Source organism: Urocampus carinirostris, chromosome 9, assembly GCF_059441175.1.
Source record: "Urocampus carinirostris isolate Australia breed hairy pipefish chromosome 9, RoL_Ucar_1.0, whole genome shotgun sequence".
Classification (NCBI taxonomy): Eukaryota; Metazoa; Chordata; class Actinopteri; order Syngnathiformes; family Syngnathidae; genus Urocampus; species Urocampus carinirostris.
The window spans coordinates 29,868,021-29,892,066 of record NC_142357.1 but is presented as its reverse complement, the minus strand read 5'-3'; the positions used below and the strand labels follow the sequence as shown (position 1 = coordinate 29,892,066).

General features: G+C 38.1%; 1 protein-coding gene across 4 annotated transcripts in view; it reads right to left on the bottom strand.

The window, feature by feature from the left end:
- The window catches only part of tnip1 (TNFAIP3 interacting protein 1), a 29,385-nt gene extending 5,420 nt beyond the window's left edge, over positions 1–23,965 (bottom strand). For 3 of the 4 annotated variants that reach the window (XM_088343464.1, XM_088343466.1, XM_088343467.1), the window contains exons 1-14: positions 22,315–23,965; positions 12,576–12,756; positions 10,956–11,099; positions 10,775–10,860; positions 10,641–10,700; positions 8,438–8,647; positions 7,157–7,251; positions 4,776–4,974; positions 4,050–4,142; positions 3,891–3,956; positions 1,514–1,645; positions 1,308–1,436; positions 248–370; positions 62–187 (exon numbers count right to left, since the gene is read on the bottom strand). In XM_088343464.1, coding sequence (XP_088199590.1) covers positions 62–187; positions 248–370; positions 1,308–1,436; positions 1,514–1,645; positions 3,891–3,956; positions 4,050–4,142; positions 4,776–4,974; positions 7,157–7,251; positions 8,438–8,647; positions 10,641–10,700; positions 10,775–10,860; positions 10,956–11,099; positions 12,576–12,756; positions 22,315–22,344 — 1,674 coding nt within the window. In that variant the 5' untranslated portion in view covers positions 22,345–23,965. Of the gene's footprint in view, positions 1–61; positions 188–247; positions 371–1,307; positions 1,437–1,513; positions 1,646–3,890; positions 3,957–4,049; positions 4,143–4,775; positions 4,975–7,156; positions 7,252–8,437; positions 8,648–10,640; positions 10,701–10,774; positions 10,861–10,955; positions 11,100–12,575; positions 12,757–14,882; positions 15,003–22,314 lie in introns of those variants that run through there. The other variant, XM_088343465.1, reaches the window with a different exon arrangement.
- Positions 23,966–24,046: the final 81 nt, after the last annotated feature.

The following is a 24,046-nucleotide window of genomic DNA, read 5'->3' as shown; positions in this document are numbered from 1 at the left end:
CATTGAGTAAACTTAATTATTTAAGTACGTAAGATTATATTCAATTTTTTAGCCTGCTCACTTGATTAGTTAAATTGGTAATCTGAATCTGCAGTCGCTCGACCTGCCGCCTGAGGTCTTCTTTTTCTTCGTTCATGCGTTCCCTGTCGCTGCGTTCTTTCCGGAAATCTTCTTCGAAGATCTTTACCTGGTTTGCACCGAAATATTAAAAAAAGGATTCCGGATAGATGTTTTATTTCATCCTTACCTGCTCTTTTAGGACAGCAATTTGGGTGAGCAGTTCTTGCTTTTTCAAGTTACTGACAGCATCCTGGCCAGGTTGTTGTTGAGAGGATGAAGGGGCGTGCAAGTTTAAGGCATCTTCTAAAGCCTGGAAAAAGAGAAAAACGTGCAGTTTTTTTTTTTAGCCGAGAGAAATTATTTTATTTTTTGAATGGCAGGGGTCATCTTATTTTATGTAGTATAGTTAGCCCCTTGATACTGATTCAAGTAAATGGCGATTCATTCTATCTGCACATCTGAGAATACATTTGCAGCAATTATTGAATTTAATGACATTATGAGAAGGTAAAATGTTTCTAAACCTTTAAAATAAAAACGTTCACTTCAAATAGTTGTTAAAAGAACTGGCCTGCAGCATAGTCGCTAACTAAATATATTCCACGTGTCTCACTATAACCTTCACTGCGTGGGCATGAATTAACCGCATCATTGCATGAGCCACAGGGTTTAACTTTATGGTAGTAAAAGTAATATTTTTTATTGAATTCACCTTGACTTTCATGCAAGACTCACATTAAAACAAAAACATTTGAAATATGATTCATATATTAAATTTTAATGGTCGCGAGGCCGTTTGTGGCTACCCAACTATTTTCAGCGGCCCATTGCTTGAACTAAAAGTAATACTTGTTCCTAGAAATTTTACCTTACACATTACAATTTTTCTTTACTAACAAACAAATAAAACTATTATTGCAGCACGTAACACTTAATTATTTAAATATTCAATAGTTCAATACAGTTTTGCAATATAATGTTTTGTTTTATCATTAATCATATTTTTTAAATTGCAAACTAGTCTTTTTGAAAGCTAGACTGGTCTCTTTAAAAACAAAGCACAATGATTTGGTTGTTCTTGATAAATTCAAGTTAAATGAATAAAATGAAAGGTGTCGTTATATCCTTCCATTTTTCGTGTGTGGCTATCAAAAGTAAAATGTTTGGACACCAATGGTGTTAAGGAATGATTTGCTTTTTTTCCCGAAATAAAAGTTTAGAATCTTATGGTTTTTCTTTCCACTGACCCTGTTGAGGCGTTGGATTTCCTTCTCCTGGTACTCTCGCTGTTTGCTAAGAGGCAACAGCTGGTCTTGCAGGTAGAGGACTTTCTGCTTCAGTTCATTCGTCTCCGTGTTCAGACACTCCTTTTCGCCCTGATAAGCACACCCGGCGTTTTTAAAAACAGGCATTGCCATCAATCTCGCTTTTTGTTTGGATCTGATCTGCTCACTTGCACATTTTCAATCTTGGACTTTGCCAGTAGCAGCTTCTTGTCGTAGTCTCGTTGCCTTTGCTCTCGCTCGGCCTCCAGTTCGAGAACCGTTTTCTGAGAATCTGCCAGCCTTTGTCGAAGATCTGTGATCTGTGTCGCACAATTAAAAACGTTGATTTAAATACTGTAATGTATAAGAGGTATTACAAATTATATTCTTAGTTCTTGATGCCCCCAGCGTGTAATATTTGACCATAAAATGGCAACTTATTGTCTAATGCGAACGAAAACCAGTACAGCAAAGGTTAGCGTAGAAGCAAGTTGCAGATAAACATGGTGGTGATCTAAGGACGGATTCCTCTATGAAAAAGGAAAAACAAATTTCTTGACCTTTGACTTTTTATAAAAATTAACATTGGAATGACAGTTCAGGTTTTTTGCCTAGTATTCAGATCAATGATAGATTTTTTTTACTGAATGAAAGTTTTGTTGTACTACTAGGATGAAAAATTAACTTTCACATCTGCATTTCTATTTAGGCATGATTCGTGGTGGAAATAACACTGTTATAAATAACGCCGTTACGTAACGAAATTACTGACTTAAAATTACAAAGCAAATTAACTCATTCGCTATTTATCTCTCGGTTACCCCGTTACCGTAACAGCTGGTGTTCTCAGAGATGCCTTTTTTCGTTTATGTTTGGGTCAAAATGCATTTTGGGGGGATTCTGAGTTATTGACTTGAATTTGTTGAGCATAAAAAATGTTGAGATTGTTTTCTATAGGTATAGATATTTCACTTTTATTTCCTGTGTTTTTCATTGAGAATGTGTTCATATAAAAATGTAAACTTTATTTTGTTTTAATCTCTTTTTCTTTTGTCATTATACATCTATTTTTATAATTTTTCCATTTAGCTTATTAAACGAAATTTAAAAACATTATTTTTCCAAAGTTTTTGGACCTAAGCGGGGTTTTCTTTGCAGGAAATTATACCAGATTTTTAAAAAATAAAAATCTTCCAAAAGGCAACGATTCAGATTCAGATTCAGATCTACTTTATTGTCATTCTAGTACACGTGTATACAGAACGAAATGTCGATGCATCTGACCCCCACAGTTTCCTTGAATGTACAGATATAAATAATGTTGTATTGTATTTTGGCTACGTATAGTATTTTACCATAGTGCCGATAGTGCAAGAAGAGTAGCTAACCAGATGCGCAAAATGGGCAGTCAGGTTAACAAGTCAGGTACACAGTAACATTAACACTGTAACAATAACGCTGTAATTACAATAGTGCAGAGAGCAATGTGCAAGGAGTGGCAAGCAGGGGTGGCACATGTGTGAGACAGCAAGTTTGTAAAGAATTGGAAGTGCATATTTCTGTGATTCCCAGTACTGAAGGGGACTTAAATGCCCTCTATAAGCTGGTAGGCGCCTTCCATGGCTGACGCCGCTAACCGTGTGTGTGAGTGTGTGTGTCAATGGGTAAATGTGAATTACATTGTAAAGTGCTTCGGGAGGTCTGCACTGACTTGAAAAGAACTATATAAATGCAGTACCATTAACTGTTGATTTGTTTTACTGCCGATTATATAGTGTACAGTTATATTTTTTGCACTTCAAGTGTAGGAAAAATCTGTTGCTGGTGAGGTGCAATAAATATTACAGGGTTCTATAACACAACCACCTGTCTGTTTAACTGACTCAGATAATGCAAAAAAAAAAAAAAAAAAAAAAAAAAAATCAAATTTTTTAAAATGCAATAGCTTCTTTTTAAAGTACCGAAATGTTTACTCTCCCTGGTAACTAGTTACTTTTACTATAGACCATTTTAGTTACCAACTCGGTTACTGTTTTGAACACCTCGTGCGTAACTTATTACTTTTTAAAGTAACGTGCCAAACACTGTGCAATAAAATAGCAGCAAGCGCACTGACGCAAGTGGCAATAGACAGGCGGATAAGATTTAGCCAAATTTAACACAGTGTGCCCCGCTTTTTTTGATAGAGGGTGTAATCACGTTTTTTCCGTCTCTGCTTCCCTCCTCGAATCCACCACAGCAGAAGGTCAGCAGATACAACAGCGGTTAAGGGGAGTTCTCACTGACAGCGCGTGTGGTTAAGTCTCGGATATCTTAACTGTTGCAAGAGTGTCGGCGCAAACATCCGCTTCTGTCACATAGATTCTATCATTGAATTGCGATTATTACGTAAACATGAACACTTTAAATCATTGTAAAAGTATTAGATCTACTTCTAGACAGCTTAATGTAACTGTCAAAATAAAAAAGTTCAAAAATGAACATCAGCGTCACTTAGTTACTATTTTGTGATGTATCAGGCTAACAACACAACAGTGTGTCCTTTCACCGTAGCCATGACTGTACCTTCTGTTCAAACTGTGACTTCATTGAATTCCACTGAACGTCCCACTGCTTGTTTACCTCCAGCACCTGCACAGCACATTACGCAAAACAAACACAAAGTAAATGCAGTCAGACAAATGAATTCATATTAGGACCAAAGCCGAAAAGTAAGAGACTTACATCTTTTCTTTGCTTCTCTAAGAGCTTGATCTTCTTTTCGTAAGCCTCGACGTCAAAAGGTTTGTTTGGGCTTTTTTCGGAAGCTTTACCTCCCTGGGGAAACAGAACATTCTTAAATTTTGTATGGATAACCATGGCATGTTAATGACAATTTAATCTCAGAGTTTGGAGAATTGTCAAGTATTAAACCATGGAAAGGTCATTTGTCGGGCCACCACAAGGTTCTAGTTTTTCCATTATGTTACAAATCATTTGGACTTTGTAAAAAGTAAAAACAGTATAGGTCAGTTCATACAAAAGGATTTCATTGGATTCAAGCTCGATATTAATACATTGATCAGCGGAAAATAAATGAGAATGACAAATATTAGAAGCTCCGTTTTTCACATTGAAAACAGCTGGACCATTCATTTCTCCCCGATTGAGACAATAGTGTATTAGGAATCAAGATAACAATAGGACCAGACTTTACTTCACTTTCCTGTAACAGTTTTTAATAATTTGTCCTCACTGCTACATCCTTTTTTAGGGATCAACTATAACAACGTAGATGGATACCATCTTTATCTAGGTTAGACGTAAAGTTATGAATATATATATACTAGACCTTCTGAGGATTAGTTGGTAAATTATGGCATATTGAAGTGACAAAGCTACTAGAGTATAACATTCTTGCACCTCTTTTGATGAAATTATCTGGTATTGTTATGCTGTCATCCTAATTACCTTCTGAGGAGTGGATGCTTCCACCTTCGGTCTCCCCGTGGCGCATTCCTCTTTAGACGGTTCATCTTTGGTGTCGAGAGCTTCGGCGTCAGACGCTCCCGTGGATGATGATGAGGAAGATGATGCTGCGGCTGCTGCTGATGTTGAGGCCACTGCTGATCCACCTGTCACGAGTTCCTTCAGTTTCTGATTTTCCTGCCTGAAAACACAAGTTTATCGGACTAAAATTTTAAAACACGTTTTATTTGGTCCAGATTTTGGGATGTATTTTGAGCCAACAATAACCAATTGGCCTTACAACACATGCAAAAGGTGCCCGGACTAAAGTGATAGGATGCAAAACACGCACACAGCACACTATAAGGGCTGCAACTCAGATGTATAACCTTATTTGAGAATTGTGGCTTTGTTTATTTAACAGGGATGTGATTTGACCAAAGTGAAATTATCTGAAAATTAGCGGGGGGGGGGGGGGGGGGGGGTGTGATTGCTAGCTGGGGGGGGGGGGGGGAAACCAGGTAGGACCAGGGCAGTGCCCTGGTGGGGGGAAAAGTGGGGCGAAGCCCCCCCCCCGGAGCTCATGGGTTTTTTTAAGTACTTTCAATGCACTCAGATGACAAAGAAATAGACAAGACAACAGCATAAATTTTCAATGTATATTGAACTATCCCATATAAAATTACAGTTTAAGTCAACTCAAAATCAGTCACATTAAAAAACATTTCCCCAACGCCACTATCTTAATTGTAAAGAAGATGGTTCCAGTGGCAAGGGAGACCCTAAACCTAAAAAGTGCAAACATGCAGCATTCATTTGAGTTTGTGTCAATGATTAACCATGTTATTAATATTAAGTAAATTATGTACCATAATAATATCGTGGCCATTAAGAAAATCAATGGTAGAATATCATACAAGTACTTAATTTAAAAAATATAAATACTGACAATAGTTTTGATTACTATTAGGCTTAATAATATTTTTAAATTTCCTAAATCATATTTTAAATGTAATAATTTATTTCTTTAATAGCAGCGTATCCAAGTATTTGATAAATGAAAGTACAATAAGTATAGGCCCTACAGTAAAGTGTTGGTGTAATGTACACATGAAAATCTATTATTGTAATTGTTAAATATTTATGGCCATTTTTATTACGTTATAATATTTTCGAAAAAAATGGGAAAACTGTCAAATAAATTTGAAAAGTTTACCACCTACCTCAAAATTCACGACTCTATCAGCAACTGGTACAGGTTGTTGGGGTGGATCACGTCTCTTTATTACCGCTTCCGATTGTGATGTCAATAAGGGATGGAGGCCGTAAAGTTTTGGAGTTTTCGTTTGGGCACCGAAACTTCCAGCGATGGAATAATTTGTCGTTCTTGACTGGAGTTCTTTCACGTGTTTTTTGCTCTTTGCGTGACTTTCAAGAGCTTTGAAACCTCTCCCACCATAGTCGATGGTATCATGACACCAAATGCAAAGTGCTTTCCCGGCACGATCGATCTTCCGAATAAAGTCATTGAACAAATTCGTCACAGTCTTCTTTCCAACATTCGTAGATAATTCCTTCTCCAACCAGTCCCATCGAAACTTGTTTTTTACAATCTTATCAATTTCTTTAGCTCGCGGAGCATCTTTGCGTTCGATCACGGACATCTTTCTTTAAACACCCGGCAAAAACGTGTGAGAAATGAACAATGGCACACTCCTATAACAAGCGCGTTTATTGGTCAACACGAGACTTCAACCAATCGCAAGTACGTTTCATTTCAGTTACGGAAACACTCAAATGGCATGCTGTCGAGACGAAATCGTTTTTTTTTACCAATTAAAACACCGGAAATTTTAAAATTTTATTTTTGGAGATAAAAAAAGCGGAATTCCGCGAATTAGCGGAAAAATCACATCCCTGATTTAACTACGATTCAAAGTGTAATATTTGTTCAAGAAGCCCAGGAAAGTAAAATTGTTATGAAGGCCTGTACTGTAGATCTTTTGTTATTGTCAATTACCACTGGAACAAAACGCAATTGGAAAGTAATTTTCAAAATTCCCAAGACCTGTTACCCACATCCTTCTTATTAATCATGATCAAGTCTTTAAACGCGAGACGTTCTGTGTATCTAACCCATTGCAGAGTAACAGATAGTGTTCATGTTTTAACTCTTTCATTAAAAGGTCCAAAGCTGATAAAAGCTGCAAAAAAACAAACAAAGAAAAAAAAAGTCCTAGAGAATAATTATTTAAAAAAAAAAAATGCTGTATAATAAACATTGTACAATTCCACAGGAAGAGGAGTTGTCAAACTGCCCACACGTCACCAAGTGTGGCCTGTGTAAAAGACACAAGGGTAAAAATATTTAATAAAAAATTCACCTCAGCTGTTCCAAGTCTCGATTCCTTATGTGATGATCCTCTTCCATTTTCTTACGGAGCTCATTGTTCTCTTCTCTGAGCTGTTCGCAAAGAGTCTGCCAAAAAAAAGAAAAATAACGCTACGGTTCATTGCGCCATGTTCTGCATACTTGACCTGCCAACATGTAAAGAGATTGTTAAGTAAAGGAATGAATAAAGATAAATGTCAGCTACAGTTATGAAATACACACAACTCACGTGTGCACAAGGCTTCCTATATGACGTTTAACTTTTTTTGCATACATAAACCTTGTACAAAGAACAAGAAAATAAGTTATTTTATCACCTGTTACTTTTCAGCACTTTTGAAATTCTGTGTTACAGTACAAGCATAAAATCTGCAGTATGGATTTGACACAACATGGACCAAAAAGTGAAAAAAATCAACCTCAAGAAATTAAAATTAACGGATATCACAATGTGGCAGGGAAATTTTCTAGTCCTGGGTGCTGATATGTGAATAATTCTATACTATTTTATAAAGTACTTATTTTTATTAAGTAAAAATTCATGGTAAACTTTATTGAATATTAATTCATAGGGTATTTAGATTATTTTTAGGACAAAAGTGTACAAGTATTAAAATGTAAAATAGTCATAATAGTCTGTAATAATAGTTTGCAAAAGTCTTTGATCTGTGCAGCCCTTTGAGACTCTTTGTGATTAAGGGCGTCACAAATAAACATGACTTGACTTAAAATTACAAAACAAATTAACTCATTCGCTATTTACATACAAGGATATTTGAAGTATTTGCCGTGGCAATAGGAAAATCTCATTTTGAATTCGAATGGTCTTTACTGTTATCGTTTATTGCGTGGGTAACGTTTCAAAAAAACGTGTAATAGGCAAAATCTGTTAAGTAGAAACCAATTATTGTAAAATGAAATGCTCTATTACACACTAAAACCATAAGAAAAAAATAACGTTTTACAGGCTCAAACATTGGTTTAACAAATAAAAGTACGGTATGAATATTTATTTTTATAACTACTGTACCTTTAAATAAGTAGGGAGACTATAGAGCCATTAAAAATGCAGAACACAATGGCAGTACAAATTGTTGAAGATGAATAGGCAAAAATATTTGCAAAGTAGTGCCTGGAGACTAAGTTGCAAGTGCATCAAGGAAAACGGGTAAAAAAAAAACATGTAGCAGCAACAAAATTCCAAAATATAAGCGATATTAACAGCTTATTTGGCTCTCCGGAGTTCAAAAGTTTTTCTGAACGTCACTCATACCTGTAGGAGGGACGTCCTCATTTCATTCTTTTGAACTTTGGAGGAAAGATGGTGAAACTCCACCGCCATGCGCCCCAGGTGAGCCAACAGCTGGTTGGGATTCGATTCCTCTGCGAATATGCTGAAGGAGCTCTCCAACTTCTTCAGCTGGCTTGCCAGCTCCACGTTCTCCTGCGGCAGGAGGGGGATGACTCCGACTGCAGACCGGGCCTAGAGTTAAACATCTACGCGTTAAAAGTTCATCATTTTTTCCTTTCAAGATGAATCAGTACACACCATATACATTTCAAGACTGGCTAAGTCAAAGTGCTACTACTTTTGTCAAACCAGCTGAGCTGGTAGGAAAAACAACATGATGATGGAAGCGCAGAGCATGACTAATCAAATTACATTGGTCACATGTGTTACAGGGAGTCATTTTAAAATATGACTACTTTCACATTTTATATGATACATGACTAAGGCATTACAGTGGAGTATCCGATGACCAAATTCCTTTAGATACAACATGTGACTGAATCATGTGCGTTTCCAGTCAGTAATGATTGTGGAGTTTCCCCTGGTTGACTAAGGTTGGAAATGACAGTATTGAATGAGTTACTGGGTTACTTCATCGGGATAAGTTTTCTATTAGCGAGAACATGGTTACTTAAGTTTAGAGGTAAGACAGGGCCTAAAAAAAGCCAGCCTGACCCACTGGTATAAAAGCCCGAACCAGCATGAACCTGCCCGACTAATTTGATTTGAGTGACCGGGCCCCGAAGTTAACCCGAATTTTCACATTTTACTTGTGAAAAAGAACGGTGATTTTTGCTAGCTCTGAAAAAACTCCCCACCCTCTTCCTCGTCGCACCGATTTGTCTGTGTGAGGGGAAGGGTTTTGGCCATCTCTGACAGGAACCCCACCACCAGTTCCCTGCCGCGCGCATGTCTAACGTGTCCCACAGTGCTGTTGAACATGGGCGGCACTGATCGGCCGTCGTGGAACACGCGCAGAGCAGTGTGCTGCCCTGATCTTCCACAAAAAACGAACAAGATACTGTAATACACATGACAAGCTGATAATTAAAAAAATATATTCAAAAGACAAGTGCAAGAGGAGTCAGCATTGAAATTTTATGTTATGTTTATGGCCATAGCCCAAGATCTTACTTCTACTTGAGACAGGGACAGACACACACCTACAGACACACCCACGCACACATACACCCACACAGCCGAGTAGACAAAATATGTTTCCAGGCATGTCAAGCATATGGCCTGCAGGCTGGATCCCGCCACAAATGTCTGAGTATGTCAAAAAAAGAAGTGATTCTCGAGGTAATTTCTAACTAAATTTATGATTTTATTTTTTAGATAAATTAAAACCAAATGCTCTCTCTGGCCACTAAAGGCCAGGAAAGGATATACTCGTAGGTTTAATAAGCCCAGCCCAGTTTCATCCATCCATCCATTATCTGCACCGCTTATCCTCAGTAGGGTCGCGGGGGTACTGGAGCCCATCCCAGCTGTCTTCGGGCAGGGGACACCCTGAATTGGTTGCCAGCCAGTCGCAGGGCACACAAAGACGTACAACTCGTTATTCACACCTAGGGACAATTTGGACCGGCCAATTAACCTGACATGAATGTTTTTGGAATGTGGAAGGAAACTGGAGTGCCTGGAGAAAACCCACGCAAGCATGGGGAGAACATGCAAACTCCACACCGGAGGTTCGTTCTAATGACCTCAGAACTGTGCCGCACACGCGCTTACCACTGCGCCGCCGTGCTCCCAGCCCAGTTTGATCTGATGTATTATTATCTCGTTCCCCAAGCAGGAAAAATGTTAAGGCAAAAATTATGTTTTTTCATAGCGCTCACTTGAGTTTTTAGAGCGTGGTGAGTTGGTTCAGATGTACAACTGCATTCACTCAACTGTTAAATAAACTATTTAATGCATTTCACGCCCATTGTTTGTGAATAAATGTGTAATGCCTAGAAAACCTTCTTTGTGACCCAAGATTAATATATGTAGGGTAGGCTACTTGAGTAGTACGAATGCTGATAAAGCATAGAACTGCACTTATCCTTTCTCCCGAGAAGTCTGGGTCTGGCCCCACAGCCAAACTGACATAAACCATTGCCACGCTTGTGTTGTTCTTTTAAAGTTTAAGAAAAAGTAAAAAATGTGAGTGCCCCAAAAAAGACAAATTTATACATACTGTCAAGACATCAGAGGTTCTCATGTCCATATTGACCACTTCAAACTCAGATAAGGCCTCCTAAAAAGATCTTAAAGTTAGAATAGGCGGATAAAAGTTGAACATTTGCAATCCTTCCAAAAGTTAACACTCACATGGAGTCTGTTGGCCTGTATGGCCCTTGCTGGACAGCTTGGATCTGCTTCTTTTGGCTCAATGGCAGGATGCAAACAAGATTTACCTTATGGTGAAGTGTGGAGAAAGACCATCAGAATAACAAGTGTGTAAAAATAGTATTTCGCAATCCACAAATGCAAAAAAATGAAGCAGGCGTACCTTGGGTTTCGATCTGAGCGTGTCCACCTACGCACAGACTGGCAGCGAAGCTAGAGGACTTGAGCGCCTCGTTGTCTCTCACGAGCTCCTCTACACGCTGGCGGAGCCTCGATGCTTCTAATTGAGACTCCTCCAGCAAGTCACCTGCACGAGGATTGCATTTTAGATACACTAAACGCCGTTTCAATTTCTGGGTGTCACCTAGAACTGGAATTGAACAGGATACTTTGAAGAGCAAGCAACACTCCTTATATGAGTCACAGGTATCCAAAAACTACCTATGCGCAGGTTGTGCTACATTTTTGTTTCTATTTGCTGCATGCTTGTCACTCCTATTTGGAGTTGAGAAAAGCTTTATTGGCAGAAGACAAAAAAAAAGGAAGAGTGTCTTATTTGGTGGATATGAGAGCATGGGATTCCTCACTTTAGTTGGAATTCCATTGGTTATGAATGTAGTTTGTTTATTCTTACAGTGAAAGATTTGGTACTACTTTGACAATTGAAAATATGCAAAGAAGATTGCTTATATTGCTATGGTTGGGTTATTTTGACTAGTATTGCACACTGTTGTTCTTTTTTTTTTATTGCGCACTGTATTATTAGCACCATTTGCTAAACATGTGGCCTTTATTTTATTTCCACACCCTTTAGGGTTAATCTGTTTTTGTAACCTAGAAAATTCAATGAAAGAGGGCTCAGGGGATTATAAAATGTGGAGGATTTTGTCTGGTCTTCTTCTGTTCTCCTTACGAGCTCAAAATGCATTGATCGCCCTCCCTCCTCTTTTTTGATTGTCTATTAAACTATAACCTTATTAATGAGTATAATACGTCAAATGACAATTCACAAAAGAACTAGCATGCCTTTTTTAGTCTTGATACACATTGAAACATGATAAAATATTTTGTGAAAACATGTTAACAACGAGGGAAAAAACTGTTGGTTATTACTTTAAATGTGTGTAAATGTGTTGTCAGCCTCTCATTTTATGGTGTAATTCTTTTTCAACTGTAACATCCTTGTTGCCTAACAAAGCCTTTAATAAAAAAAACAAAAAACAAAGTTAATTTACATCCCATGTGTCAAAATCACGGCCCAAGGGCCAAATTTGGCCCGCTACATTATTTTATGTGGCCCGCAAGAGCTTAAATTTCAGCCTCTACAAATAAATGGGTTGAAAGAGTGCTTGGGCCAAAAACAACATTTCCCACAATGCCCTTCAACTTTTATACATGCAAAGTGACTACCCGGTGTCTTTACAAGGCAGTGTTTCCAAATCAATGCCAAGGAGTACGATAGAGAAATACATTTTCCCAAAAATATCAAACTAACCCAACAATTGTGGTCAAAATAAATTCAGTAAACACATTGCTAAGGAAAGGCAAAAGCGGTTCAAGGTAAATTAGAATACAGCGAAGACGGGCTTTTAAACAAACGAGAAAAAAAACTTTAAATTGTTTCTGAGAAGGCTCTTATTAACCTAATTATACACCTTAAATCACTGACTGTCAACTGACGTGACATTTGCCAGTTGCAATGTCAAGTCTGTGATGAATGTGAACACCCAATTGTAGAATCAAAGACATGCATACACGACAGTACACGTTCATAGATGCTCACCGAGGCTCTTGAGACCTTTCATCCTTTCTCTTAGCATGCTGTTCTCCTCCAGGAGCTGTCGGTAGGTGCTTCCTCCTGTAGCTTCATCCCGGGGTTTGCCATCGCTCCCACCCGGGTCGTAGATGCGATACGGTCCTTTACCTTCCATCTTTTGCTCACTTGCTAAGCATGATGCTTGGAACTGAGAAGAGCAGATTCAAATTTGTTGTTGTTGTAAACAAATTCATAACAAAACAAACTCAGTCGTTTGGATCACTTTGGTGTTCTCACCGATTGACAAGGTTATTTTCAAAAGCATTATTCTTATTTATTTTGCTCTGATTAGAATTATACCACAGTTTAAATACTGTATTTCCGCCCCAAAAAGTCTTGTCATATATAAAGGTGCAATGGACTATAAAGAATATGGAATTAAAACCACAGTAAGAGCTATGAATTTGAATCAGAGGTGCGCTAGTGAGCATGAAAATCGAACCAATAAAGATACATTGGGCATTTAAAAAGGCATTAGATCTTATATCATTATAACAATAGTTTTTACTCACAGTTAGAAAATGGAAAAAAAAAAAGTCGTCCACAGAGAAATAAATAAACGCCCAAAAAAAAAAAAAAAAAAAAAAAAAAAAAACAAGACGAGAGAATTAACTCTTTGGTTTATCAAATGATGAATCGGACTTCCGGTCCAAATTGTATCTAGGAGTGATTGAGCGAGTGAGTTGTCCGTCTCTGTTTGGCCTGTGACTGGCTGGCAACCAGTTAAGGGTGTCCCCTGCCCAAAGATAAATGGGATGGGCTCCAGCACCACCGCGACCCTACTCAGGATAAGCGGTGCAGATAATGAATGGATGAATCAGACTTTCATCTTTCAGGATGACTTTCGGTTTTCTCAATTCTCTAACATTTGTATCTGGCACCATAGATATAATTTAATCAAGAGATCAAATCTGATGCTTGTTTCACAAGTCGCGTGTATCAATAGTGGTCTGGGGGTTAAGTCTCAGCACTCTTACTGCCCTTCCCGAGTTCAATTCCCGTTGCAAACAATGATTTACGATTTTGGTCAGGGATGTTTTAAACAAGTGTTGCACAAACACAGTAGTATACCGTTAGAGTTTGAGTTTTTCCTTGCCCTCATGTTGGTTTCAGATCAGGGGATGGTGTTATAATAGTCTCTGCTAGCCTCTGGGAAGAGGTACTGCAGTGTGCGGTGCAGGACCACCAGGTTCCACAATAGTCTTGTCCCCCTGGCCATTAGACTGTTAAATGGTCAATCAAACACAAAGTAAATCTAAACTGCTGCTAATCTGTACATCTGTTGGTTTTGTTGGACTTTTTTGCACTACTGGCAGTTCTTTATAGCTAGCCACTCCTTGCACATCTGTTTATCTGCACTATTGTACTTACAGTGTTATTGTTACAATGTTATTGTTTACCTGACTTGTTTACCTGACTGCCCATTTTGCACATCTGGTTAGCTGCCCCTCTTGCACTATTGTAAAATACTATACATAGCCATAATTATTTAGTATATTATTAGTACTCAATACTCCAACTCAATACAACATTTTATTTATATCTGTACATTCAAAGAAACTGTGCGGGTCCGATGTATCGACATTTCGTTCTGTATACACGTGTACTAGAATGACAATAAAGTAGATCTGAATCAGAAATAATAGTCTGTGCAATAACCTTTGCAGCCCTTTGAGACTCTTGGTGATAAAGGGCTATACAAATAAAAATGACTTGACTTAAACGTCGGGTAGTGATACTGTATGTATTTACAATTGTATCCACTGCATTTAGAGTATAAACTGTGCACCAGGTTATAAGACGCGCTATCAATTTATGGCCAATTTTAGTTAGCAAATATACCTTTAATAAGATAAGTAGCATCGTGTCCTCTATGCATTTGTGTATTTTCTTCCTTAACACAAAGGACCACTATAGCATTCACTTGAAAGCATCTCGAGCACAAAAAGCGCAACATAGAATCACACAAATGCTCGAAAATACAATACCTAAGAATTACGTCATAAACCGGAAAACTCATTTCTCTACCCTGACAGTTGTAGCATGCTGTCATTAGTTGAAAGCTGTTGTCATGCAAATGACTAGTAGCATTTAGCTAGCAGCTAGCTAATGCTAGTAGATAACAATGGAAGCCAGGAAGCAGCTAGCTTCGCTTTTCTTTTTCAACGCTTTACGGAAACACTTTTTGAAAGAGTTCTTTTCTCCAAAAAGCGTAGACGCATCTAAATAAGGCAAAAAGACAAAGAAGCGTCCTTTGACAAGGCTAGGAAATACCTTCCCGCTAGCGGCGGCCTCTCGTCTCTTTGCCCAGACATTTACTGCGGAAGTAGTCTTGCTGCCGTAACATGGGAAATTCCACCTTGCAACGTTTGATGTAAACAGCGATGACTGGCAGTCAAAGTGGCCAATCAGCGCTTAGAAGGGAGGAGTCAAAAAGTCTCCTTCAGTTCTCAACCCTATGCATTTAGATCGGGGGCAATGTTCCCTGTAATTTTCCACGGGTCTGAGCGTTCACACAAAGTCGGTGAGCAACGCTTGAAACAACAGTGAGCCACCATAATCCCAAGTGTGGCAAGATAATTAATTAACAAACAGGCAAAATGATTTTTCTCTTTTGAATGAATTGACTCATGTACTATTGCAAAGGTTGTACGGCCGACAAACGTCGTTTGTTCTTACAATTCTTTCACAAGATATCCATTTCTTTTTATTTCCTGATATATTTTGTCGCATAATATTAACATTTTTGGGGGCTTATTTGGTCGTTTGTAAGATACAGAACTGTACTTAATCACATTTTTTAGTGGAAATAAAATGTTGTCAACAAGATTCACTTGATAGACAGTAATTGGAAATGATTTGAATGCAACACAAACTTTTTTTTCTTTTTTCGGTGTTTTTTTTCTAGTTTTTTTTTTTTTTAATTCCTTTAAAAAAAAAAATCTCATTGTGTTTATTTTTTCCGAGCTGTTACTTTTTTGTTTTTGTTCTCTATTTACGTTTTTCCTACATTTCTTTCTTTTCTTTTTTTCTGGCTTTTTTCTACATTTTTCCTTCTTTTTTTCTCAGCTTTTCGCTGCTTTTTCATTTTGGTATTTTTTTCTTTTTTGTTCTATTCCCCCCTTCCTTTAAGTCAATTTGTGCATAATTTTACTTAATATTTGGTCATGTTGGGATTAAAGAAGCAAAAACAACCTGAAGAGCCGTTTAGGACCTGAAAGAGCCGGTTCCTTTTTAGTGAGCCGAGCCGAAGAAGCCGGTTTTCGACATACTCTACTAACTTTACTCAACTTCGTTCTCCTTCGACTCGACTTCAAAATACCGCTTTTAGGACACAACGTCAGGGTAACCCGTGTATTTTTATCTTCATGCACTGTAACTTTGACTTAAGTCGCTTCTTAATAAGTAATTTTGAGCCCTCATTTTTGTGCGCTGGCTAGATTTTCTTGTGCGTTGAGAATGTGCGAGCAGTGCGCAATTGCGCACGCGCGCAGCTTAGAGGAAACACTAATCGGGGGTCTCAAAATTGCGGCCCGGAGGTTGAATTCGGCCTCCACGATGATAGTTTGAGGCTCCTGCCTTAAAATGAGAGACTCATACCTGTAAACCTGTACGGTTTTGCTGTACAAAGTACGTTTTTTATGCATTTTAAGACGAGTACGACATACAAGGAAATCTGTACGGAAAAACGCAAATTTGTCAATCGCATGCGTCTTCCCATCATGCATCATTCAGGAAAAAAAAAGGAAATAGTGTGCGATTATTTTGTATTTTGTACGGGAACATCCTACATGCTGACATTTCTTGTGTAAATATTGTGTAAATTATAACTATAACCGTATCCTCCTTGTTTTATAACCTTATCTTCTCTGTTCCTTTATCTTCTTGTTTTTTTTTACCTCACAGTGAATGTGTGAAACTGGAGTGTCATGCCCAATTTCATTGTCACAATATGTTAACCCATTTTGTAACAATGACAATAAAGGTATATTCTATTCTATTCTATTCTAAAATATGACAGTTTGTACGGGCATGGAGCCCTGGAGCTTGACAGGTATGGAGAATGGGTAAAGTGTGTGTGGTTTGCCCACTAGATGTCGCTGAATTGTGTCTTGCTACCCAGAATGAGCGCTCAAAGTGACTAAAATGCACCTTGGTACTTCTGAAAAGAGGAGAAATAAGAATATACAAAAAGAAAAGAAAAATAAATTTAAAAAATTAAGAAACGAGGAAAAAAGGATTTCTTTTTAAGAGAGAAAATTAAAAGAAAATAAGACAGGAGATACAACTCAATTAAAAAGGAAAATAAAAAGAAAAAATGAAAAAGAAAAAAAGAGAAAATATGTTCTTTTTTTGTTTTTTCCCCTTTTCTCTCTTTCATTTTTTTCTCCATATTCCGTTGTTTTTACTTTCTTTTTCTCTACTTTTATTTCTATTGCCGTTTTCCATTTTTTGCCTTTTTTTCATATTTCTTCGTCCTTATTTCTTCTTCATTTTAGAAAAAAAAAACACTTTTCCCCTTCTTTTTGTCTTTCTTTAGTAAGGCCAGGGGAAAACCCAAAGAAAAAGGCTGCTTTTTGATCACTATCAGTTCCTACAGTTTGTAATCTTCCTTGGACCTGTTTTGGTTGCACTACACATTACAGCGACATCTAGTGGACAAATGTAAAACACTGTCCCCCTAAGAACAGCAGAACGTTTTTTATCAGCGCTGTTTTAGTGGAAATTTAGGAGGCCATTTGGTCCAACCTAACCCAGACCCTTGCTTCAGCAGCCCCCGACTCAATTGAGTTTGGGACCCCTGATTTAGATGTTTTGTAATCAAGATATAATGACAGTATAATAGTAAAGTAAGTACTACTAATGAAAAACATATTTTTTGAGTGGTTACTTTGTCCCCGTTGTCCCTTTGTGTGTCTACAACAAAAATACTACAACAAAAATACTACAAGATGACTACAAAACTAAATATAAAATTAAGTGTTTAAAAACAGGGACCTTGTATATTATTTTGCCTTTATTCTGAAAAGAAAAAATACTATAGAAATACTGTAAAAATACTACTACACCAATATTAGAATACAAAGAAAATGCTGTGACAGAAACATTTCAACAGACATACCATACAAATTCAAACTACAGTAATATTACAAAAATAATAAAGATGTACAAACACAACACAACAAAAATACTATGATGGAAAAACTACAAAAATACTACAGAAATACAACATTGAAAATACTTCTACAGAAATACTAAAAATGCACTATTACAGAAATAATACGACAAATACTAAAAAATAAATATAACGACGGGAATACTACAAAAATACAACTGCAGTAATACTACCAAAAAAATCGAAATAAGTGCAACAAAAATTCAACGGAAATACTAAAAAAATATGACACATATACTAAAAAGACTTTACTATAGAAACACTAGAAAAATACTAAAGAAATGCTACAAAAATACCACAGTAGTCATGCTACAAAAATACTATAGCAGAAATACTACAAAAATAAAACTACAGTAAAATTACAAAAATACTGCACAAATACTACAGAAACACTACAAAAATCTGACAGCAGAAATACAAATACATATATATACTATTACAGAAATACTATGATAAACACTAAAAAAAAAAATACTACCACAGAAATATAATGACAGTAATACTACAAAAATACAACTGCAGTAATGCTACAAAAAATTTAAACAAGTACAACAAAAAGTCTATGGAAATACTACAAAATATTACGGATATACTTCAAAAATTCAACGATAGAAACATTACAAAAATATGAAAGAAATGCTACAAAAATACTATAATAGCAATAAACTCAATTGAGTTGGGGGCTGCTGAAGCTAATATCAGGGTGGGGTCGGGTTTAATGAGGGTTTCCACAAACACAGAGCTGTTCTTAAAGGGACAGTGTTATATATTTGTCCACGAGATGTCACTATAATGTGTAGTGCAGCCCAAAATGAGTCAGAGGAAGACTACAAACTATGGAGACTGAAAGTGAGCAAAAAAAAACCTTTTTCTTCCATTTTTTTACCCAGCCTTTTTAGAGAAAGACAAAAAGAAGGGGAAATGAGTTTTTTAAGGAATAAAAAATAGGGAAGAAATAAAAAAAGACTAAAAAAAATGGGAGCGTGAATATTTGTTTTAAATGAATAAAAATTAGGGACGAAGAAATGAGGCAAAGCGGCATATAAAAAAAGAAAATGAGAATGAAAGAAAAGTAGGGAAAAGAAAGCAAAAAAAGGAAAATGGAGATGAAGAAGAAACATGGGAAAGAAAAGAAAGGAATTAAAAAGACAGAAGTGGGAAAAAAATTTTTTTTTCAATTTCTTTAGTTTCACTTTCCGTCTTATTCGTTTTTAAATATTTATCATTTTGTATTTTTTTTTCCTTTTCTTTTTCTCCTTTTAATTTTTCCTTTCCTTTCCTTTTTATTTTCTATTTCTTTTTCCTTTCCTTATTTCTCTCCTTTCAAACGTAATGAAGTACGTTTTAGTCACTTTGAGTCTCCATATTTTGTCTCCTTCCATTGTGCTCTTAAAACCCGTTTTCGGTGGCACGACAGAACACAGTGACATCTAGTGGGAATTAATACACTCTGTCCCTTTAACTTTCATATTAAGGCTGGGACCTCAAACTATCATCCTGGGGACAACAATTGCCCCTCGAACCGTGACTTTGACTTTGGTTTATTTCCAACTCCATATTATGTAATATCGTAAACCCCTAATTAAATCGCATTTCAAAATTATTACAATTTTATTTGCGTGTGGGTAGGTGGATGGGTTGTTTCCCCATTAGGATCGTGGGGGTACCATTTCCTGTGTTGTCTCTTGAGCACGTACAGCCTGGTGGCGCCCATCCCTCTCTAGGCCAACAAATGTTGCCACTCGGTCTCGAACCGGGGATCTTTCGCGTGTTGGGCGAATGTGCTTATTGTCAAGTATACTACTACTCCCCACTTTAATGTAACAGTGACATCTTGTGGGAATTAGCAATACTGTATATCTCATCTCATTCTCATAATAATAATAATAATAATAATTTCCTTGTATTGTCATTCTGTGTAACAATGTACACAGAACGAAATGTCGATTGCACCTGACCCGTTGTAGCGAGCCGATGCAGCCGCAGCCAACAGAGGGCGCCGCCGACCACTTTTTAAGTCTTAGGAATGACTCGGCCGGGGCGCGAACCACCGACCTCCCAGTCTCAAAGCGGGCGCCTTACCATCTAGGCTACTGAGCTGGTCATCTCATTAGCCGTACCGCTTATCCTCATTAGGGTCGCGGGGGGCTGGAGCCCATCCCAGCCATCTCCGGGCAGTGGGCAGGGGACACCCTGAACTGGTTGCCAGCCAATCGCAGGGCACACAGGGACAGACAACTCATGCGCTCATTCACACCTAGGGACAATTTGGACCGCCCAATTCACCTGAAATGCATGTTTTTGGAATGTGGGAGGAAACCGGAGTGCCCGGAGAAAACCCACGCAAGCATGGGGAGAACATACAAACTCCGCACAGTAAGTCCGGAGCTGGATTTGAACCCACGACAGGTTCCCATGACATGAACTGTGCCGCACAAGCGCTAACCACTGCCCCGCCGTGCTGCCCCAATACTGTATATCTCATCTCATCTCATCAGCCGTACCGCTTATCCTCATTAGGGTCGCGGGGGGGCTGGAGCCCATCCCAGCCATCTCCGGGCAGTGGGCAGGGGACACCCTGAACTGGTTGCCAGCCAATCGCAGGGCACACGGGGACAGACAACTCACTCGCTCATTCACACCTAGGGACAATTTGGACCGACCAATTCACCTGAAATGCATGTTTTTGGAACGTGGGAGGAATACTGTATATCGATATCAATAAATCATGATAATAATAATCGGAAATGTAGTCATTCAGTACTGGATATCTGGAACGTTATATACTACTTAAAAACCCCTTAGAAATTAATAACAGATACATTAATATGACACTAACAATAAATTATACAAACCTAAATTGAAATGGAGTAATCTTTGTGACGCAAAAAAATTCTAAGAAAACAACAACTGATACTGTTGATTCCTCTTTAAAAAGGAAACAGATAAAATGAAGACCATTTTTACTATTTGTTACCCATTTCATTGCATTTTTAATCTGTAAACTAATTCGTTGTATTTTAAAAAGTGACAGTATCGCGTGTCAAAAAATCGACAAGGTAAAAATTTGTGCCACTTACAAAATTAAGACACAAGTGAATGAAAGAATACATCAATTCAAATGACTATTTTTCCAATATTAGACACATTTGTAATTGTCCTGATTACCGATGTGAATCACCTGTGCCCGCTCCTTGGGCGCCAACTGCCTCGGACTCTTTTTGGTTCCCTGTTCCTATTCAAACCCACTCCTATCTGTCCCCTGTTGTCAGTCCATCTGCGAACCTCAGTTAACACTAGGCAAGCCTTTTTCGACCCTGACTCCCACCTGTTTTTTGCTTCGACCCGTTTTTGATCCTGACCCTGTCTACTCTCCCGTCCCGGCTTTCGACCTCTTTTGTCCCCGGCCACGTCTACTCTCCTTTTCTGGCTTACAATTCGCTTCCGACCCCGACCACGTTTTTGCTCTCCTGTCCCAGCTACTGACCCGTTTTTCCGTTCCAGACACCGCCGTTGCTCGCCACGGAAGGTCCACTTCCGCGTTCAGAGCGACCTGCTTCCCGCGTCCAGCAATCATCGGATCGTAGGCGCAACCCTTTCTCTTTCTTCCAATAAAACTTGGGAGAAACACAACGCAAGTGGGTCCTATTTCCGTTCTGGTCCTGACAGTAATTTAATATATACAATTCTTGGTTTGAAATAATCAATATATATTCAAGTTCTAAAAATACTGTGTAAACTCTTATTTATTTATATTTCAAATATGAAATAGTCAAACAAATAATATAGGCAAAAGCATATTCGGTAAGAACATTCTTGTACTATTCTACCTCAAGTAGAAAAGTATAGTTCTTATGGTAACACTCTTATTATAATTATTAGATAGTAACTATGGAAGGTTATTGGATTAACTTGTAAAAATAAAGCTGGAATTTTAAAGCAAATACTTCAAAATGTTTACAAAAAATACCTAGAAACAAGTCAACAAAATAAAAAAGCGTAAAATTTAATTTTGTTACCAAGAGTAGTTTTTCTTTTCTATTTTTTCCCTTAAATGGTTGCAAATACACTTCTGTCACAAATTTTTTTTTAAAAGAAATATTTAGTGATGTAAAACTGGCGAATTGTTGATAAGTGAAGCAGTAAAAACATTACCTTTTTTTTTCTTTTCAAAATAAAAGAAACGTCTGTTAAACAATAACAAAAAAGGCTTGCCTTTTGGTTGCCTGCATCTGTTTTATCAGAACATCTCCTTTTAACAAATCCTCAAAAATACATCACTTTAGTTCCTGACTTTAAATTTTCACCGAATGTGATTTCAAATGTTTAATTTCACATACCCGATTGAAACTGCGTTCTTAACCTTAAAAAGCATAAACCTGAGTACAAACTACGTCAGGGAATAGAGCAAATTCAAAGCGAACTTCCCGTCGACCTTCGGAAATCACAGCAAAGTTCTCCGACACGAACCGAAGAAAATATTTCAATATCACATCCCAAAACGTTATAATAGTGTAAATAAGAACTCACCCACTCATTTGGCTTGTGACTGAGAGGCATGCACTTTTGAAGGAAACTGGTGAATAGAGGGGGGAAGCAATTTCACTGCGAGAAAGGGGGAATTCCCATAAGTGAGAAAAATGGCCTCAGCTCTGTGTGAACACAACCTGCTGCCTCGTCCAACTTTGTGTTCTTCCTTTAGGGAATAACTCAACACTGACCGGAATAATCAACAAATACGTTTGAAAGGATGAAAAACAGGTAGTCGGGAGTAAAGACTACTTTATGTTTAGGTCTAGCATGATTAAAGGCCGGATTTCGCCCGATGGGACTTCATTACAGCAACTCATTCTTTGTTTACGAAATGTGTCAATGCATCTTCTGCAGCCTTTCTTTGTGCGAAACAGAAAAAAGGGAAAGAAATCAAAGACATAGCGAGGAAACCCCCAGCAGAAAGCCAAAATCCATAAATTAAAAAAAAAAATCTGCAGCTAGCTGCAAGTCCTAGCCTGTTTGATCGGCAACCTCAGTGGAACTGTTTACATCTAGGCTTAAAACACACATCTTTTTTTTTATAGCTTACGAATGACCTATATTTCCTGTTGACGATATCTGTGTATTTTTTGTTATCGCAACATCTGGTGCAGCCTGGTCATCCTGGAAGGGGGATGACCTCCTGTGCAGTCCCTTCTCAATGTCACGGTTGCCATGGCGCTCAATTGGACCCGCCCATGTGGCGCCAGCTGCAACTTGTTGACAGATTGGCTCCCTGTCAGTATTTAAACTCTGTCTTGTCAGTTACCTTTTGTCAGGCCGTCTGCGAATATCTGTTTTTACACGGCAAGCCCTTTTTTGCCTGTCCTGTTTTTGCTCTTGTTTGTCTCCCGCTGCGATCTGTTTTGATCTCGACCACGTCTGTTCTCCCGCCCCGAATAACGATCCGTATTTGATCTCGACCACGTCTACTTTCCTCTCCTTAGCTTTCGACTTTTTTCAGATCCCAGACCATGTTTTTGCTCTTTTACTGACCTGTTTTTTTGTTCTCGACACTGCCATCGCTCGCCACAGATGTCCCACTTCCGCGTTCAGAGCGACCTGCTTCCTGCGTCCAGCAATCCCCGGATCGTGGGCGCAACCCTTTCCCTTTCTTCTGATAAAACTTGTGAGAAACGCTACGCGAGTGGGTCCTGTTTCCGTTCTGGTCCTGACACTCAAGGTTTCTTAATTTTCCTCATGTTGAGGTTTTTGAGTTTTTTCATGCCCTCATGTAGGTTTTAGATCAGGGGATGGTGTACTAATAGTCTGTCGTTTGCAATAGTCTGTGCAGCCCTTTGAGACTCTTTTTGATTGAGGGCTAGACAAATAGACATGTCTTGAGTTAACTTGACTTATGGGTGGTCCCTTGTCAAGGTTTTTTCATTTTCCTCATGATGAGGTTTTTGGGTTTTTCCTTTCCCTCGTGTAGGTTTTAGATCAGGGGATGCTGTCATAATAATCTGTAGTTTGCAATAGTGTGTGGTCTGTAATTAAGGACAATACAAATAAACATGACCCTGCTAAATTCTGATAGGATTACAAAAGATTTCCTCCAAATGTTTGTGAACCTGCGTAATTTTTCATCACAGCCTTTTCCGTCTGTGCGCTTTGAAGCATTGTCTTCATACTTCCAAACAAACATTTGGCAGAACGGCGCGAACAACTCGAGGGAGTTTCCTGTCGGTCGAAATAGTTCCCATTTTGTTTGTGCCAGTATTGATTTAAT